The 21,065-nt window shown below is 37.5% G+C and overlaps 1 protein-coding gene across 7 annotated transcripts in view; it reads left to right on the plus strand.

The window, feature by feature from the left end:
* Window positions 1-21,065, plus strand: part of atf2 (activating transcription factor 2) — a 147,565-nt gene that overhangs the window by 105,713 nt on the left and 20,787 nt on the right. For 6 of the 7 annotated variants that reach the window (XM_072261828.1, XM_072261830.1, XM_072261824.1 and 3 more), the window contains 3 exons: window positions 172-283; window positions 1,372-1,479; window positions 16,789-16,938. In XM_072261828.1, the coding sequence (XP_072117929.1) occupies window positions 172-283; window positions 1,372-1,479; window positions 16,789-16,938 (370 nt within the window). The remainder of the gene's footprint in view (window positions 1-171; window positions 284-1,371; window positions 1,480-16,788; window positions 16,939-21,065) is intronic. The other variant, XM_072261829.1, reaches the window with a different exon arrangement.

Genomic DNA, 21,065 nt, shown 5'->3' on the forward strand with positions numbered 1-21,065 from the left:
TAATTCTGAATATACGTATATTCAGATACCAATTTTAGATTACGTGAGAGTATAATACTTGTCAGAATTGAAATGCTTTATCTGCAGTTTAAATACATGTATTTTTTGTAATTGTTGCAATGTTTATTAGAAATATAGTTACAGTAATTCTAAAATTTTGCTTATTTTTAGACCAGTATCTGGTTCAGTTCCTCTCTTATTACAGCTACCTAATGGACAAACGATGCCCGTCACTATTCCTGCATCAATCACAAATCCCGTCCGCATTCATACAACAGTTCCCGTAAGTGGACAAAATATATTAGAAGCCTTGTTTTAATCTTCTGTATTTCTGTAATTTATTTCAGGACTTTTAGTTAAGTTTGCTTAATTGAGAGATGTTTTCTGTGCATAATCAGAACTAGCTGTGGTAGCATGTCAGCAAAAGCTATTTAATGTATTACTAATAGTAGGATGTATCAATACTTTTGCTTTTAGATATGTGTGGGTAACAACATCGTTAACATAGAGAAGTGATTCAAGATATCTTTTGAAATACATTAGATCTGAAGAAAAAGCAGGGAAAAGGAGGTTAGAATGAAACGCTTAAGGTTTGTAATAAGGAATATTGGCACTTTAAAAGATGGAGTGAGGAGAGAAACCCAAGGAAAGTTCTAGAATCTTGCATGTAGTATCTAATGAACTACTATAAATGTTGATACGTGGAGAGATACAAAGTATTGGGATTCTGGGCAAATAGTGGGATGTTTTCCAGGCTTCCTGTTCTCCTATACCTCGCACTTAAAATTTAGTTTTTGTGTTTGGTCTCCACATGGCCTCATGATGCTTGTAATCATAACCTTCTAAAATCTTCCTTCCATTGATTTTGGCCTGCTGTTTATTTAATCCTTTCAGACGTCATCCTATCAATGATAGCCGTCTTTCACTTTTCTGAGCTATTTCTTATGAGTTCCTCCCTAAATTTCTTTGCCTCTCCATTTCCTTTTCCTCTTTCCTCATCCCTCATTTGGTTTTAAAACCCGTCTCAATCACCATACACAAACAAGAGAAAATCAGCAGATTCTGGAAATCCAAGCAACACACACAAAATGCTATAGGAACTCAGCAGGTGAGATAGCTTCTATGGAAAAGCAGGGTCTTGGCCTGAAATGTCAACTGTTTATGCTTTTCCTCAGATGCTGCTGGCCTGCTGAGTGATTGTGTGTGTCAATCACCATACTGTAGTTCTCTGCATTGAAATCTCCTACTTTGATGTGATGGCAATTTTATTTTCTGAAGAGGGGGTATTATTACAATAAAGCAATATATAAATGCAAGTTGTTGTTAATGTTTTTTGCCTCTTATTCATATTACTTCATTTTGTCTTGTTAGATTATCAGGCCTGTCACCATGGTGCCTAATATTCCTGGTATTCCAGGTCCTCCAGTCAACAACATTGAACCTCCTTCACCACAACCTCTACAGTCAGAAGCCAAACTGGTAAAGGCAAAAAAATATAACTACCAATATTTTTGATGCTATTTGTATTAATATAAAATACTTTTCCCTGTTCTCAGTATAAAGTCAACATTGCTTTAAAAAAAAAGGAAAAAACCCAGAAAGATTGTAAATTTTAATCAACAACTTTTCTCAATCCTCTCTCTGATAAAATCTCAGCATAAACAGACACTACTTTCTATGGTTGGCTCTGAAATATTTATTGGTCACTTTTAATGATTTTCTGATAGTATTCCAATTATTTTTTAATTTTACCACATTTTCCCCACATCAATTTTCAGGCTGTTAGTGTAGGCATCTGGTGCGAAATTGGTCCCAAACTTGAAAAATGTTGTATTTACTGTAAGCTGAAATTCTGTTTGACAAAAATAGTAGCAGTGAATATTTGTATTTTTTAAATATATATTTCAGTTAAATTTAGTCCAAGGAAGGTACTTTGGTGAATTAATGTCAAAACAACAGAATGCTTATTTGGCCACTTATTCTGCCTGTGTCTTTTCGCAACTTCATGCTTCCAATTTATAGCCATGTCATAGATTTGATATTAAAATTAAAGGCTGTTTGAAAAGGAAAATTGACCAAAGAATAGAAAGCAGAGTGTTGGGGAGAAATTATTTCTTAATTTAAAGTAAAATATTCTGCAGTATTATACAGAAATCTGTGTTATGACCACTGTTCTTTTTATTGTTATTTAACGTACTGTTCTGGGGTATACAGGACATCATTTTTCAGCATCAGAATTAGGTTTATTATCACTGTCTTATATGATGTGAAATATGTTCTTTTGTGACAGCAGAACAGTATAAGAAATCAAATGACTATAAATACTAATAATTAGTGCACAGGAGAAAGGAATTATAAGGTAGTGTTCATGGACTGTTGAGAAATATGAAGAAGTTGTACCTGAATCATTCAGTGTGGTTTTTAGGCGACTGTACCCCCTTGTTAAGTAGCAACGAGATGAGGACGTGTTCAGGATGGTGAGGGCCCTTAATGATGAATGCTACCTTCTTGAGGTGCTGTCTCTTGAAGATGTCCTTGATGGTTGTGTCAGGGATAGAACTGGCTAGGTCTACAACTCTCTGCAGCCTCTTGTAATCGTGTGCACTGGAGCCTCCATGTAGGCTGTGATGTAGCAGTCAGAACGCTCTCCACTATACATCTGTAAAGATTTGTAGAAGTCATTGGTGTGATACCAAATCTCTTCAGGTTTCTAATGAGTAGAGCCTCTGGTGTGACTTCATTGTGATTGCATCAGTGTGTTAGGCCTGGACAAGTTCTCAGAGATATTGACACTCAGAAATTTAAAGCCTTGCACTTTTTCTACTGCTGACACCTTAATGAGGACTGGTGCATGTTCCCTCGACTTCCCCTCCCAAAGTGGACTTGAAAAACGCTTTCAGAGGGGTGCCAAGGATTTGCAGAGGATGTAAAAATAATTATTAAAATAGTATGTCGAGGAACCAACTAGAGAGCAGGCTATTCTAGACTGGGTTTTGAGCAATGAGGAAGGGTTAATTAGCAATCTTGTCGTGAGAGGCCCCTTGGGTAAGAGTGACCATAATATGGTGGAATTCTTCATTAAGATGGAGAGTGACATAGTTAATTCAGAAACAAAGGTTCTGAACTTAAAGAGGGGTAACTTTGAAGGTATGAGACGTGAATTAGCTAAGATAGACTGGCAAATGACATTTAAAGGATTGACAGTGGATATGCAATGGCAAGCATTTAAAGATTGCATGGATGAACTACAACAATTGTTCATCCCAGTTTGGCAAAAGAATAAATCAAGGAAGGTAGTGCACCCGTGGCTGACAAGAGAAATTAGGGATAGTATCAATTCCAAAGAAGAAGCATACAAATTAGCCAGAAAAAGTGGCTCACCTGAGGACTGGGAGAAATTCAGAGTTCAGCAGAGGAGGACAAAGGGCTTAATTAGGAAGGGGAAAAAAGATTATGAGAGAAAACTGGCAGGGAACATAAAAACGGACCGTAAAAGCTTTTATAGATATGTAAAAAGGAAAAGACTGGTAAAGACAAATGTAGGTCCCCTACAGACAGAAACAGGTGAATTGATTATGGGGAGCAAGGACATGGCAGACCAATTGAATAATTACTTTGGTTCTGTCTTCACTAAGGAGGACATAAATAATCTTCCAGAAATAGTAGGGGACAGAGGGTCCAGTGAGATGGAGGAACTGAGCGAAATACATGTTAGTAGGGAAGTGGTGTTAGGTAAATTGAAGGGATTAAAGGCAGATAAATCCCCAGGGCCAGATGGTCTGCATCCCAGAGTGCTTAAGGAAGTAGCCCAAGAAATAGTGGATGCACTAGTGATAATTTTTCAAAACTCTTTAGATTCTGGACTAGTTCCTGAGGATTGGAGGGTGGCTAATGTAACCCCACTTTTTAAAAAAGGAGGGAGAGAGAAACCGGGGAATTATAGACCGGTTAGCCTAACGTCGGTGGTGGGGAAACTGCTGGAGTCAGTTATCAAGGATGTGATAACAGCACATTTGGAAAGCGGTGAAATCATCGGACAAAGACAGGAAGCAAAGAGTGGGAATAAACGGGACCTTTTCAGAATGGCAGGCAGTGACTAGTGGGGTACCGCAAGGCTCAGTGCTGGGAGCCCAGTTGTTTACAATATATAAATGACTTGGATGAGGGAATTAAAAGCAGCATCTCCAAGTTTGCGGATGATACGAAGCTGGGCGGCAGTGTTAGCTGTGAGGAGGATGCTAAGAGGATGCAGGGTGACTTGGATAGGTTGGGTGAGTGGGCAAATTCATGGCAGATGCAATTTAATGTGGATAAATGTGAAGTTATCCACTTTGGTGGCAAAAATAGGAAAACAGATTATTATCTGAATGGTGGCCGATTAGGAAAAGGGATGTGCAACGAGACCTGGGTGTCATTATACACCAGTCATTGAAAGTGGGCATGGAGGTACAGCAGGCGGTGAAAAAGGCGAATGGTATGCTGGCATTTATAGCGAGAGGATTCGAGTACAGGAGCAGGGAGGTACTACTGCAGTTGTACAAGGCCTTGGTGAGACCGCACCTGGAGTATTGTGTGCAGTTTTGGTCCCCTAATCTGAGGAAAGACATCCTTGCCATAGAGGGAGTACAAAGAAGGTTCACCAGATTGATTCCTGGGATGGCAGGACTTTTATATGAAGAAAGACTGGATGAACTAGGCTTGTACTCATTGGAATTTAGAAGATTGAGGGGGGATCTGATTGAAACGTATAAAATCCTAAAGGGATTGGACAGGCTAGATGCAGGAAGATTGTTCCCGATGTTGGGGAAGTCCAGAACGAGGGGTCACGGTTTGAGGATAAAGGTGAAGCCTTTTAGGACTGAGATTAGGAAAAACTTCTTCACACAGAGAGTGGTGAATCTGTGGAATTCTCTGCCACAGGAAACAGTTGAGGCCAGTTCATTGGCTATATTTAAGAGGGAGTTAGATATGGCCCTTGTGGCTAGGGGGATCAGAGGGTATGGAGGGAAGGCTGGTGCAGGGTTCTGAGTTGGATGATCAGCCATGATCATAATAAATGGTGGTGCAGGCTCGAAGGGCCGAATGGCCTACTCTTGCACCTATTTTCTATGTTTCTAGTACCAAAGATAATAGAGATGTTTCTTCTAGAGACTGGAGATCCTAGGATTGTTCTATGTATAGCTGAAAAGGATAAAAGATTTGAAAAAGTTGTTCAGAACCTAGAATAGTTTTAATATAAAAGGAAGGAGGCGTTTTAGTAGCAGAAGGATCAGTATCCACAGATAGGCAAACATGGGATAAGGAAACTTAAACACAAGAAAATCTGCAGATGCTGGAAGTTCAAGCAACACACACAAAATGCTGGTGGAACGCAGCAGGCCAGGCAGCATCTATGGGAAGAAGTACAGTGGACGTTTTGGGTCGAGACTCTTGGTCAGGACTAACGGAAAAAAGAGATAGTAAGGGATTTGAGAGGGGGAGGGGAAGACCCAAAATGATAGGGGAAGACAGGAGGGGGAGGGATGGAGCCAAGAGCTGGGAAGTTGATTGGCAAAAGGGGTACAAGGGTGGAGAAGGGGGAGTATCATGGGACGGACGGCCTTGGAAGAAAGAAAGGGGGAGGAGAGCACCAGAGGAAGATGGAGGACAGGCAAGGAGTATTTATGAGAGGGAAAGAAAGAGGGAAAAAAAGGAGAAAAATATAAAAAAAAATAAATAGGGGTGGGGTAAGAAAGGGAGGAGGGGCATTAACGGAAGTTAGAGAAATCAATGTTCATGCCATCAGGTTGGAGGCTACCCAGACGGAATATAAGGTGTTGTTCCTCCAACCTGAGTGTGGCTTCATCTCGACAGTAGAGGAGGCCATGGTTTGACAAATGGGAATGGGACGTGGAATTAAAATGTGTGGCCACTGGGACATCCTGCTTTCTCTGGCGGACAGAGTGTAGGTGTTCAGCAAAGTGGTCTCCCAATCTGCGTCAGGTCTCATCAATATATAGAAGGCCACACCGGGAGCACCGGACACAGTATATCACACCAGCAGACTCACAGGTGAAGTGTCGCCTCACCTGGATGGACTGTCTGGGGCCCTGAATGGTGGTGAGGGAGGAAGTGCAGGTGTAGTACTTGTTCTGCTTACAAGGATAAGTGCCGGGTGGGAAGGGATGGGGGGAATGAATGGACGAGGGAGTCGCATAGGGAGCGATCCCTGCAGAAAGCAGAAATTTGGGAGGAGGGAAAGACGTGCTTGGTGGTGGGATAAGGAAACTTACTGTTCTTGATAGCTATTTGCTCTGATCTAGAACACCTAGTTTACAGCAGAAAAGTGGCCAAATATTTATTGAGAAAATAATTAAAGGGGCATTGGGATAGAAAAGTGGAATTTTTTTAGTTCTATCAAAAAGATGTCACAGGCTCAATGGGATAAATGGCCTTATTCTGTCCTGTGCTGTTGTGAGCTGCACTTACAGCTAAATTGTCTCTCTTTGTTCAGCAATTTCTTGTTATAGTCACTCTTCCCAAACTTATCCGAAACACACCAGACTGAAGTAAAGCTATTATTTTCTCTCCCACCATTCTTGAAGATAAAATGGTAATGGCATTTCAGCATAATTCCTGAATCAAGAGCTTTGAATGATTATGACTAATCTATCTGCAATTCCTTCATCTGCTTTTGATACCCTGAGGTGAAAATGGTCAGGTCCTAGAGATTTATCTATTTTAAATCCCATTAGTTTCTCCATTATTCTTTTATTACTTATATTGAATCCAGTAAGTTCCTTCACTTGATTTATTTTTAATTTCCTTTCTGTGTCTGCTCTTTTATCCTTTTGTGTACTGTGAAAATGGAAACAAAGTATTCATTTTAAATTCTGCCATCTTGTTTATTAAAATGTCACCGGTCTGTCTTTAACCACAGTGTATATTTTGAGAAATGCTTTTATCAGTCTGGATACTACTTTCAATTTCTTATTTCTTTATGAAATGTTTAATATTTTCTTTGTCTCCTCTTGTTGTTTTCTACATTTCCATATTTCTGTTTCTGACCTCTGAATTACCATTTTTGTAGGCACTTCTTGGGTTTTGCCCAGTATCTTATTTACCATGTTGAACAGGCTCCTTATAGGAAGCTAAGTTTTGAATTTTACAATGCAATAAGCTAGCTGATGAAGCTATTCATTGATGGCAGGTCTGTGCCCAGCAGATATTCAGTTGATTGTGAAGTATTTCCTGTGTCTTGCAGTGCACCTTCACACCACTGCCTCCCAGTGCTGTTGCTTTGTGAGGCAACAAAAACTCTTCTCTTGGTTGTCCTCTGGTGTTGCATGCTGGTTAGCTTATCCTCAGCAAAAATAAATGAAAGAATAAAGATAACTACTTCTCATGATAACTCACACGAAATGCTGGAGGTACCGAACAGGCCAGGCAGCATCTGTGGAAATAAATAAACAGTCAGGCCAAGACTGAGAAGGAAGGGAGAAGCCACCAGAATAAAAAGGTAGGGGGAGTGGAAGGAGGCTAGGTAGAAGGTGATAGGTGAGGCCAGGTGGGTGGGAAAGGTCAAGGGCTGGAGAAGAAAGAATCTGATAGGAGAGGAGAGTAGACAATAGGAGAAAGGGAAGGAGGAGGGGATGGATCAGATTAAAAAGAGCTAAAATGTCAGAGTGGGAAATAGAGGAGGGGGGGTAATTTTTTTACTTGAAGGAGAAATCTGTATTCATGCCATCAGTTTGGAAGCTACCTAGACAGAATATAAGGTATTGTTCCTCCACTCTAAGGGTGGCCTCATCTTGGCACAAGAGGAAGCCATGGACTGACATTTTGGAATGGGAATGGAAATCAGAATTAAAATGTTTTCCCATCGGAAAGTTCCACTTGCGGCGGATGGAGTAGAGGTGTTCGATGAAGCAGGGTCCCAATTTACGATGGAGCTTAACAGTGTAAAGGAGGCCACATCGGGAGCACCCGGCACAATAGACAGTCCCAGCAGATTCACAGGTGAAGTGTTGCCTCACCTGGAAGGACTGTTTGGGGCTCTGAATAGATGTGAGGGAGGAGGTGTGTGGGCAGTTGTAGCACTTAGGCCTGTTGCCATGCTAAGTGCCGTGAGGGAGATTAGTGGGGAGCGACAAATGAATAAGAGAACCGCAGAGGGAGTGATCCCTGCGGAAGGTGTGGGGAGGGTAAGGTAAAGATACAGTGCTTATAAGTATTCACCACCACCCCCTCCCCCCCCCCGGCCAGCAACCCGGTCCAATTGAGATTCTGTGGCTGAACTGGAAAAGACCTGTTCAGTCACAATCCCCATACAATATGATAGAGTTTGAGCAATTTTGTTAAGAAGAATGGTGAAAAGTTGCAGTGTCCAGATGTGCAAAGCTGATAGAGGCCTATCCACACAGACTCAAGGCTATAAGTGATGCCAAAGGTACCTCAACTAAATACTGACTTGAAGGGGTATGTTCTTCTCTATGGAGATCGTGGAAGTTGCGGAAGATGATGTGTTAGATGTAGAGGTTGATGGGATGGTAGGTAAGGACAGGAGGAACTCTTATTACTGTTATGGCATCAAGAATAGAAACCATAGAAAACTACAGCACAGAAACAGGCCTTTTGGCCCTTCTTGGCCGTGCTGAACCATTTTCTGCCTAGTTCCACTGACCTGCACACAGACCATATCCCTCCATACACCTCCCATCCATGTATGTCCAACTTATTCTTAAATGTTAAAAAAGAACCCGCATTTACACCTCATCTGGCAGCTCATTCCATACTCCCACCACTCTCTGTGTGAAGAAGCCCCTGCAATGTTCCCTTTAAACTTTTCCCCCTTCACCCTTAACCCATGTCCTCTGGTTTTTTTTTCCCCTTGCCTCAGTGGAAAAAGCCTGCTTGCATTCACTCTATCTATACCCATCATAATTTTATATACCTCTATCAAATCTCCCCTCATTCTTCTACACTCCAGGGAATAAAGTCCTAACCTTTCCAACCTTTCTCTGTAACTGAGTTTCTCAAGTCCTGGCAACATCCTTGTAAACCTTCTCTGCACTCTTTCAACCTTATTTATATCCTTCCTGTAATTTGGTGACCAAAACTGAACACAATACTCCAGATTCGGCCTCACCAATGCCTTATACAACCTCATCATAACATTCCAGCTCTTATACTCAATACTTTGATTAATAAAGGTCAATGTACCAAAAGCTCTCCTTACGACCCTATCTACCTGTGACACCACTTTTAGGGAATTTTGTATCTGTATTCCCAGATCCCTCTGTTCTACTGCACTCCTCAGTGCCTTACCATTTACCCTGTATGTTCTACCTTGGTTTGTCCTTCCAAAGTGCAATACCTCACACTTGTCTGTATTAAACTCCATCTGCCATTTTTCAGCCCATTTTTCCAGCTGGTCCAAATCCCTCTGCAAGCTTTGAAAACCTTCCTTACTGTCCACTACACCTCCAGTCTTTGTATCATCACCAAGTTTGCTGATCCAGTGTGGGATCAATGCAGATGTTCAGGAAATGGAGGAGATGTGGGTGGGGAATGATATTTCACCCAGGTGTGATTCACCCAGAATGATTATCTTCATAAAGATGGGCTGAACTCAGGGTGAAAATGCACAGTGTTACCACCAGAAGTGTAATTAGGTGATTCTGTGTTGGAGGGGTGATAGCAAAGTTTAGGAAATGTGAAGATTATGGTCCAGTTTATCACAGCAACCATAGAGAGTAATTGGGTTGCTGGCCGAGGAATGGAATTTTTGTATGGCGTAATATAATGTTTCATCCCTGGTTGGCTGCAGGACAACCAATGAGAGGTCAAGGTATATTTTGAGCTGTTACGAAGAAACTGAGTGGCAGTGATTGTTTGGCCAAATTCCTTGGGGTGAACAAGCAGCTGTTTGCTTCATATGCTCACCAGTTTATTGCTCTAGGGAATAAAATATGTATGTATCTCAGTTTCATGTTGAATTTTCCAGGACCTTTGGGATGGGGGGGAGATGAAAGAATAACTCAATTTCTTAGGTGTAATAATACCTAAATATTCCGTTGATAATCTAATTTAAAATCCATCTGTTGCTAGATAGCACCAAAACATGACAAAGTTTGGACAAGGTTATAGGACAACAGATTTGGTATTGTTTGAAAAGAAGATTAATCTGAAGCAGTTTTACAAAAGCCAAAGTCTTGATATAGAATGGGGTTTACAACTGTTGATCATGATACTGTATTAAAAGTTTTTTTCACTTTGAGAGCAAAACAGGTAGCAATAATGTTTACATAGAAAAACAATATTGTATTGCTAGTTTATACAGTATATATTTAGCAATATACATTTAACATTGCATAAATACTTTGTAACAAATGTAGATTTTTAATGATCTTTATTGGGCGATTTAGCATTAGCAGATGTGAGTGACTGTTAAGCTGCCTAGGGAAAAGTTTTGTTATTGTCTTAGATATAGCCAGCTATTGCTTCCCTAGAAGTCTGTGTAAGACTCCTGTGACAAACTGAGGAATTGCTTTGCACACAGTGGGCAGCCAACAGTGTTTGCTGTAGGGTACATTCTAGTGAGAGCTGATGGAGGGCAGCTTGGCAAAGGTTCAAAAACATACATTAAGCAGACTGAGCCCAGTATGGAACCTCATGTTCAGCAGAATTCTTGTGACCTGCTTCCCTGCATGCCGAGCTCATCAGCAAACACCTAATGAGCCTGCTCCAAGGAAACAGACCCTCTCCCAACCTGCTTCATTTACACACATTCTCTGGGGGTGGAGAGCGACTGCTTCAGAAGGACTGATGATGCTGCAAAGACCACAATAATGATAATTAACTTGCTGAATTTAGAAGATTATGCTGTTAATTAGTTGAAAAATAAAGATAAGTAATATAGCAGCAGATGGTAGGCTAAAACCCTAGAGAAGGGGGGTTTATTACACTGATGAGTTTTTATGGCAGATATGAAATATGAATTTGACTTTTCATGAATTGTTTCTGAAGCTTAATATCTTGTTCTGTAAGCTGTCTGCTTAGAGAAGAACTATATACTGAGCATATTCACTTGACAGATAGGTTTGTACCACCAGAAAGAGGTTCATTTTCTAAAGAAAATAGTGGCATTGTCATTTGTGAAGCTTTTTGAGGTAAATTAAAATATGAGAACTATTTCGTTTGGAATGCTTTCTCATTAGTTATGTTTTGACAAGCAGATAAATACAGTGTGTGTTTCACTTCCTAGTAATTTAGTGACTACTATTCCTTTTAATTAGGACACTACAAGTAAAAAAACAAACATAAATGAAATAGGATAATGAGAATATATATTCATCAAAAAATATATTTTGCTTACATTGTTGTTTTGATTACAAAGATGCATAACATCAGTAATTGCAAAATAGTTATTAAGCTATTTTCCCTATACCTTTTTTAAAAAAAAATCAACCCACCTGTACTCCTAAATGAAAACATTATATAATTGCAAAACAATTTAAATATTTTATAGGTTCATTTTGACTTACAAGTAGTTTTCTTTTTAGTTATTGATATTAGTAACCAGTGGTAAATTTTAAATTATTTCCACACCCAAACCTGTTAGTTTTGGATTAATTTTCACAAAATGTTGTAGGGAACTATTCCTCCCCCCACCGACGGATGCTTGTTTTGCTTTCTAATCTCCTTGGGTGATATTTCAAGTTCAGCCTTAACTACTGGTAATGGAGATAATTATAGGATTTGCAGAAGTAATTATGTACATTACTTATGTTTTTAGTATTGTATCAAAGTTGATTTTTAAAAGTTTATTTGGTAGAGCAAGTCAAATATTAATATGAAAGTATTTAATATTTTATCTATACAATATTTAGAAATTGTATTGCACTGTAATTAATTTGACAGGAACATAAAATTTTGAACAAGTCATGGGATTTTTATGAATTTCATTTTCCATTATTCAAATTTGTAATTGTAGAATGATTTTTTTTATAATCCATTGGGAGAGGACGCATGATATTGCTGCTGTCAAAAATGTACAGTGGTATGACAGTAAAGTATTAGTGAGTGTTAGCAGGTGTTCACAGAGATATCCTTGTATTCCTTTTACAGCTTTCAGTTCCTTTAGGAATTGTGCTTCATAAATGAACAAATATGAATAAGTGTAGCCAATGAGGTTGGCAGAGGATGGCAAGAAGATTACAAATCTGACCATCCAGCATCATTGACGACAGTTTATGTGAATGAGAATTTAAACAAAATTGTGTATATTTCTGCATATAGAATTGTAAGCTAATTTGCAATTGCATTTACCCAGTGACAAAACAAGGCAGCTGTAAATTAATCACCATCAACAGGGCAAAACAGGTTCCTATATGAATCAACTGCTGGTTGTATACTACTCTTCCTTTTCCTTTGAAATCAGAAGTTTGGGTACAATGTTAAATAGGTACCACATTCGTTGTTGACATTCTATGTTCTATTGCTGCTTAAGCAGTTTTGCCACATTATTTCTGCAGTGAAAATTTATTTAGTATTAATGAATTATCGAACATGTTAAAATTTTCAGTCATTGACAGTATTACTTGCTGAACGTATTTTGCCTTGCTTTGCAGAAGAATACTTGCAATACATATTTTAAGTAGCATGAGGAAAGAATGTGAAATATATCCTTGCTTAATGAGGATTTTTCATAATAGCATTTAAAATATTATTGAAACGAACAATTCAAAACAGTTTTTATTTTTACTATCAATTTGTACTGCATGTCAGGATACATTACTTCCTTTTAGTCTAATGACAAAATTCTTGATTGGCTGTTCATATTATCAGAATGGGGAAATCCTATGTTGCTTGTGAATCTGATTTGATCCATGAAATTAAAGAATATCATGAAATTGGTAAAATATATTCAGATGAGCAGTTGACAGCTAATACAGCGATAGTGCAGTGAGGCTTACCGAAGACTGTCATCAGATGTAATGATTGCTGCTTCAGCTAGAGCTGATGCTGTACAGCAGTGAAAAACAGAACTATATTGTATATATGAATATAAGTAATTGACTGTTCAGTTGAGTTAAAGCATAAAGTGACTACTTTGATGGCTGTTTAACAATCTTGCATAACAATAATTTGCTGATGAAACTTAAATATTAAAATTAAACTAGTGGTCATATTTGCATAAGGTCAAAGACTTTACAAATCGCTTAGTGTTGCTGCAGAAAAATCAGTCCAAATTGGTGCTTACAGTCAGGATCTGTTGAAGCATGTTTCATCTACATGATAGCTATATTAACTATCAATGATTCATCGGAATAGATTTTACCAATTTCATAGTCATAGTCATACTTTATTGATCCCGGGGGAAATTGGTTTTCCTTACAGTTGCACCATAAATAATAAATAGTAATAGAACCATAAATAGTTAAATAGTAGTATGTAAATTATGCCAGTAAATTATGAACTAAGTCCAGGACCAGCCTATTGGCTCAGGGTGTCCAACCCTCCAAGGGAGTTGTAAAGTTTGATGGCCACAGGCAGGAATGACTTCCTATGACGCTCTGTGCTGCATCTCAGTGGAATGAGTCTCTGGCTGAATGTACTCCTGTGCCCACCCAGTACATTATGTAGAGGATGGGAAACATTGACCAAGATGGCATGCAACTTAGACAGCATCCTCTTTTCAGACACCACTGTAACCAATTTCATGGTTAAAATCAGTTTTTATGTGCAATGCAGAATTTTTTCAATAAGAACATTCAGAAGGCTAGACAGCATCTGCGAAGAGAGAAAAAGTTAATGTAATATGCCAATAACTTGTGTATCAGTGCTGGAAGTTCAACTCTCAATAATCTGTGTAATGGATTAAGATGAAGTTAGCAAGTTACGAGGCGATAACAAAGAGTCTGCAAAAGGTAACACACATCAAAGTTGCTGGTGAACGCAGCAGGCCAAGCAGCATCTATAGGAAGAGGTACAGTCTCGGCCTGAAACGTCGACTGCACCTCTTCCTACAGATGCTGCTTGGCCTGCTGCGTTCACCAGCGACTTTGATGTGTGTTGCTTGAATTTCCAGCATCTGCAGAATTCCTGTAGTCTGCAAAAGGTGATAGGTAGGTTATGTGTTTTGCAGGAAATTGATTCCATGGGGAAATGTGAGATCATCCACTTTGGAAAGGTAAACTAAAATTTAAGTTATGATTTAAGCAGAGACTCAAAGTGTTGCAGTACAATAAGATCTGAAGGTCCTGGTATAGAGAAAATATTTTCACAGAAGTCTTTCTTTTATTTATTTTAAAGCCTGCAAAATAATTTCAAAGAAACTGTCTTGAAGATGATGCTCCTTCAAGGAGCATGATATTGAATGTATAAAATACTCATTGTATATCAGTTATAAAATGCAAAAGATAAATACCTGAATTGGAAAAGAAAATGAATTTTATCTGAAATGATCATCAAATATTATACTTGTTAAAGGTCCTCTCTTCTACCTGAAGAATGCAGCATGATGTGCAGGTATTTGGGAAAGTTAGGGATAAATGTGGTGTTTAGTATGCTTAAAAATTAAACCACATTTGTTTTTTTTCCTGTTCCAGTTGTTGAATGCTGTGAAAATATTGTTATTGACACCCAAAACTTAAAAAACGAGTTTCAGAATAATGTTAGTGGCAAGTGAAGATAGATAAGCAATATCTCCAGATATTGACGATCTTCTTGGAAAAGTTAGATTTTCTTAAGAAAACTTTAAAATGTGCATAATGTGGAAAAGCATTCTAAAGTTAGGCAATTGCATTAAGTTTTCTACCCCATTATACCTGCCGTTTTTTTTGGACTTCAAATTGGCGAAAGAATCTTTTTGTTTAAATACTTGAACAGTCAGCCTCTTAGTTTTATAGAATTGTAAAATAAAAATGCTAATGCCCTTTAGAAAATAATCCTTATCTACTCATGGCTGCAATTAATCTGAAAAGGATTAGTTTAGATGTTTATAAAATTTACACTATTTTATATATAAAAAAGGGATATAGCATAAATAGCTGATTTAATATTTCCATCTTCCTGACAAGGTCCCTTGATTCGGGAACATTTGCTTTGGACTAGAAGTTGCATTTTTCACATTGCTATTTTAGAACTGTGAAAAAGTGATACCAGGGAATTACAGACCAATTAGCCGAATCCCCATTGTCTGAGATCGACTGGAGTTTATAATTAAGGTTAGAGTAACTGAACACCTGAAACTTGTTAGCTGGTCAGAGAAAGCCAGCCTGGATTTTTAAAAAGTATTCATGCCGGGCAACTTTGTTGAATCATTTGAAGAGGTGACTTAAGTAGTAAATAAGAAATATCTTTGAATGATGGCATTCAGTAGTCTCTCAAAAGAGAACTATTCATTAAAGATGGAAGGTGACTGAAAAATCAGAGATTGGGAATTTGAATTTTGAATAGATACTAAAATAGGCAGGTTTTCACTAGATTTTCCAGGTTTGTATTGGAACCTCAATTAATTTACATGATGACTTCTTAGGTTTGTATCTAAATATGTTAATAACATAAAGGAAGGCGATATTGTGAATGATGTAAGAGAAACCATTGATTTACAATGAAATTTTAGTAAATTAAGTAAATAGGCAAAAATGCAGCAAACAGATTTCATTGCAGGTAGTAATGAAGGCACTACATTGGAAATAAGAAGAACAGAACCATGTAGTTTCATAATCTAGAAAATGTTAGAAACATTGGAAATCTAGACACGTTAGGTTCCACAAGAATTAGATTATTAAAATGTCATGGACAGCTACATGAATAATAAAGAAGGCTAACAAATACTTTGTTCTCAGTCAAGAGGACTAGGATAAAAGGGAATAAAAGTTGTGATATATCAATGTAGTCCTTGCTTGATGGTACTTAATGTAACTCTCTGCACCAGGTTTTGAAAGGAGTGGCTTAATGCACAAGAATAATAACATAATAATAACAGATTACACAAACTAGTTTGCATTCCATGCAATTTAAACACCTAAGGGATAACTGAGCAAAATCTTGAAGACATTTGTTCGAATAAATACGATCGAGGAAAACTAGGGCAGGGGATCGTGTTCTAAAAATGCAGAGGTTTTGCAGGATGGGAAACTTGAAGCACTGATGTGAATTTCATGTGTAGAACATTTCAGCTAGTGATGTTAATTGATAAATACCTTTAATTAAAATCTATCAAATTTTAAATTTAACTCAGTTTATTGAGGGCCAAATTGGATTTGGTTATGTATCAGCCATGATTTGACTGAATGGTAGAACAAGCTGAAGGGTCCAGATTTTCTACTAGTGCTCCCATATTTGCCCCAACTTTTTCTGATGAAATTTGCTATCACAGAAGTCATTTTTATCCAAATAGAGTTGACATATTTATATTTATGTCCATTGTCAATGTTACTTTGGGCGAGAAGAAGAACAGTCCATGAAATACTTTTTCCTCCAGTTACATTTAAATTTGATGAACCAGCAGTAATGGATCAGCCTGACTGATAATGGTACTTTATCTGATGCATAAAAATGTTCAGATTCCATTGTGGGTAGATTTTTTTTTAATACCATGTTTAAGTTTCAACAGAGACACTTTTCACCAAAAAAAACTGTATTACTAATAAGGAACTTAAACAGTTTGTACTTTCAGTTTACATTTACAAGTCTGCCCCAGTGTCTGTACTGATACAGATTTCATGTACCTGTATATTCTCTTGAATATTACTTGATACTTTGGCATACCAGTGAAACTGCTGGGTTTTTTTTCTGCAGCGACTGAAGGCAGCTTTAACACAACAGCTTCCTCAGGTTACTAATGGTAACAATGCCATTGGTCAAACAAGTGGGACTGTGAGGATCCAGACAAAGGAAACTCATTCACAGTCACTTCAGCAGGCTGCAACATCCACTACTCAACCAGTGGTATGTAACTTAACAATGATGCATCAAAATGTGAAATGTGAATGTGGCTTATTTGTAACTCTGTATCAAACCAAAAAAGATGCATGTATGTCTATCAAAAAATAATGTTAAAGACATGAATCTTCATATAGGATGTACACATTTTTATCACATTTTATTAAGAAGGATAAGTGCACTGCAGTTAAGATTACTTGCACTTCCAGAAACAGATTTTTTTTAAACAAAGGACAAGTTCATCATAATTGGAGAATATTTGGCCTGCCATGATTTTTTTCCATTCAGAATACCTCTACAGGTCCTGTCATTGTAATATTCATGAGATTCTTAGTGTTTTTATTTACCATACATGCCCGTGAGGGATTGATTTTGAACATATTTATTCGTTGTGCAAAGTCCCATTCTTGATGATTCTTTCACTTACCATATAGTAATTTAAACATGTTGCCATGACTATTCTTGTAGTGATGTTAAAAGCCACTTCTCCAGTGTTTCTATAGCAGTGAGATTTTTAACACTAGCAAGGATGCTCGTGGCTCTTCTCAGGACTGCTGCCAGCTAGAATGTTTCAGTGAACAGAAAGGATGCTGTACTTAAAATGTGATCCAATAAAGTATTCTATAGTTTCACCATCATTCCCATCACTTTTTATACTACTGCTTTGTCTCAAGAATCCAATGTTATGTTCCCTTTCTGATTATTGCTCTTCATTGGAGAATTTGTTGATATACTTATTTCATTGAAACCTTTAGTTTTTTTTAAGTTTACCCTCCTTTAATTAGATTGACACAAAAATGCATTGTGTCCTAATATGTGCAATGGCTTGGCTCTTTTAACTCTTGAGATTTTAGGGATGGGATGATGTTGTGATGATGATGATGATTGTGGTATTAAGTGGATGATTGAAAAGGAGGATAAAAAATGTTGGGGGGTGTGGGGGGGAAGCATTTTTTCATCTTTTCAGGCCTGGACTGCTGTTTTCACTAATGGCAAGTCAGCACACTATTGTGTAAAGCTATGTTTTAAATCACATGAACTTTAGAAAATAACTAATTACCTTTATTATTTAGGGAAAATTGTTCTTAACATTTATATTATTTTTACCTGGTTTACCCGCGATTATTTTAAAATTATATCAGCTTTTCCTCAACCATAATGTCTGAAGATCCCAATTTCATGTTGAGTTCTTCTATGCCATGTAAAGTTTTACAGTTTACTTATTTTTATTTAGAGACCTGGCAAGGTACAATTATATCCATGTGACCAATTAACCCACAAACACATAGATCTTTGGAACGTGGGAGAAAATGGGAGCACACAGAGGAAACCCATGCAGTCACAGGAAGTATAAACTCCTTACAGATAGTGGCAAAATTGAGCCCGAGTCGCTGGTGTTAAGCTAATCACTATGCTAGCATACTGCCTTATTTACATACAACATTCATTAAAGTAGGGTTTATATGTAATATAATTTATAAAAATTTTAATATGAATTTTATATAATCTTAATATAATTTAAATTATATATATGTAATATACAAACGTTTGTAGATTACATATTTTCTTTATCTTCCTTCTGAAAACTATCAGTTCATTTTCCCATTCAATTTCAGATACGATTTTCAATAATCATGATCATAAAAATTAGAAATTTCAGATGAAACCCCCAGTGATGAATTAGGGGGCGGGGAAAATCATATCTATAACTGGTAGTCAATTTAGATCTCTAGTTTTGCTCCTCACAGGTGAAGCTCAGCAGTGAAATTTTATCTGACATTAGTCTTCTCAATCCATTGTCTACATTTTTCTGAACGTTAAGTCTTCAGTTAATCACACTTGTAATATTTGTAGTATTTGCAATGTTGTTATCCTCATACTGAAGTATGGTTATAGTAAGAGGAATTTTCATTGGCAGTTTCTATTAAAAGTGGACAGTAAATTTGTCATGATGTAATTAATTCACCATTGCCGCCTCTTTCCACAATCCAACTACCCATAACGTCACCACAGAGTATGAGATGAATTTCTTGTGCAATCAGCAAATCTGTTGTCCACATTTGTAATGGAAATACTACAGCTGGAATCTAAATTACATCAGAGGTCTACTCCATTTTGTCTAATGTTGCTTTATCTGAACAGTACTTTTCATCTTCTCTCCTGTGTGCAACACTATAGGAGATTAACTATATGGGAGGTTCATTACTGTCCATTTCAAACATTTGGTTTACAGCTGCACTAAGTGTCATTTACCCAAGATCAAATCTGCGCATTTTATTTTTTTAGGTTTTCCTTTTAGTATTGGATCTCTAATTTTAGCAAAAATCCTTCTATGCCTCGTGATATAAAACAGCCTTTGAAAAAAATCCATAGCCATAGCATCTCTTTCTTCAAACATCTCTTAATAAATTTATCAAATGGAGCATGTCTTTTACAAATTCATACTAACTTAGTTAACCCATGTCATTTTGAGAATAAATTTCCAGGTTGTGAATGGTCATTTTATAGACATATTTTTGACCTAATGGTCAGTTCTCAAGGGGTAGTAATTTGTGGAGGGGATTTTAATATTAGATTAAATCCTTTATTAGATTCTTCAAGAATAGTTACTCAGAATAAACCTCTGACTCGGAAAATGAATTCATTGATGGAGGAGTTGGGAATTATAGATGTCTGGAGGAAATTACACCCTACTAGTAAAGATTATACACATTACTCTTTCCCTCATTCAGCCTATTCAAGGATAGACTATTTCTTTATCTTTAATACAGATAGACTCAGGATAAAAAACTGTAATATTGCAACAATTGATCTGTTGGATCATAGCCTAGTCTCTATGTCTCTAATCCTGGGAAGGAAAATGAGGAAAACACTATGGAGGCTAAACTCACATATACTCAATAACCCGAAAGTAATGGAGAGATTAAGGGGAGAAATCAAAGAATATCTAGACCTTAATGACACGGGAGAAACATCACCAGTGATCTTATGGGATACATTGAAAGCTGTACTGAGAGGGAAAATTATTTCCATTACCACTCAGATGAAAAAAATCAATGCACAAAAATTAGCAGACCTTCAAGGAAAATTAAAACAACTTCAAGTTGTAGATAGCAACAAAAGTAATTCAAATCGAAAACAGGAAATTAGGAAATTGCAAAGTGAAATTGACGATATTTATACGTTGGAAACTCAAAAGAAATTTTCTTTACCTGAGACAAAAGAATTATGAAGTAGGAGGTAAATCAGCTAGATTATTAGCATATAAATTACGAAAACAACAAGCAGACAATACAATTCATAAAATAAAGAATCCAAAGACAAAGCTTGTGGAGAGTACAATAGGGAAAATTCAAGAGAGTTTTGAAACATATTATCGAGAGCTGTACTCCCAACCCCGGGCCCCCAATGAGCCCTATATAGACAGTGTATTGAATTTTTTAGACCTACCTAAACTTACAGATTTACAAAATGAAAGTTTATTAGAACCAGTAACTGTCAAAGAACTGAATGTGGCCATCTCTAGGTTAAAGGCTGGAAAGTCCCCGGGTTCAGATGGGTTTACCTCAGAGTGGTACAAGTCCCTGAAAACACAATTAGCCCCATTACTACTTAACACCTTTAATTGGATCTTGCAGAGAGGAGAAACTCCACCTTCCTGGAGAGAAGCGATTATTTCAGTTATTCCTAAAGAGGGTAAAGATAAACTAGAATGTGGCAATTATCGGCCAATTAGTGTTCTTAATTTAGATTACAAACTATTTACATCTATATAAGCGCGCAGATTGGAAAAGCTTTTACCTGGCCTAATCCACTTAGACCAGGCTGGATTTATTCAACAAAGACAAACACAGGACAACATAAGGAGAACCCTGCACATATTAGAACAGGTTAATAAGAACGAGACAGAGACAATGGTAGTAGGATTGGACGCTGAGAAAGCTTTTGATTCGGTTAGTTGGGCATTCCTATACAGAGTATTAGGAAGATTCAGCTTTCAAGAAAAGTTTATTAAAGTAATTCAGACTCTATATGACAGCCCTACAGCCCGAATTAAGATAAATGGGGACCTCTCTGACTCCTTCATCTTAGAGAGAGGCACTAGACAGGGATGCCCAATTTCTCCTCTCCTT

The sequence above is a fragment of the Mobula birostris genome, chromosome 6, assembly GCF_030028105.1.
Source record: "Mobula birostris isolate sMobBir1 chromosome 6, sMobBir1.hap1, whole genome shotgun sequence".
Taxonomy (NCBI): Eukaryota; Metazoa; Chordata; class Chondrichthyes; order Myliobatiformes; family Myliobatidae; genus Mobula; species Mobula birostris.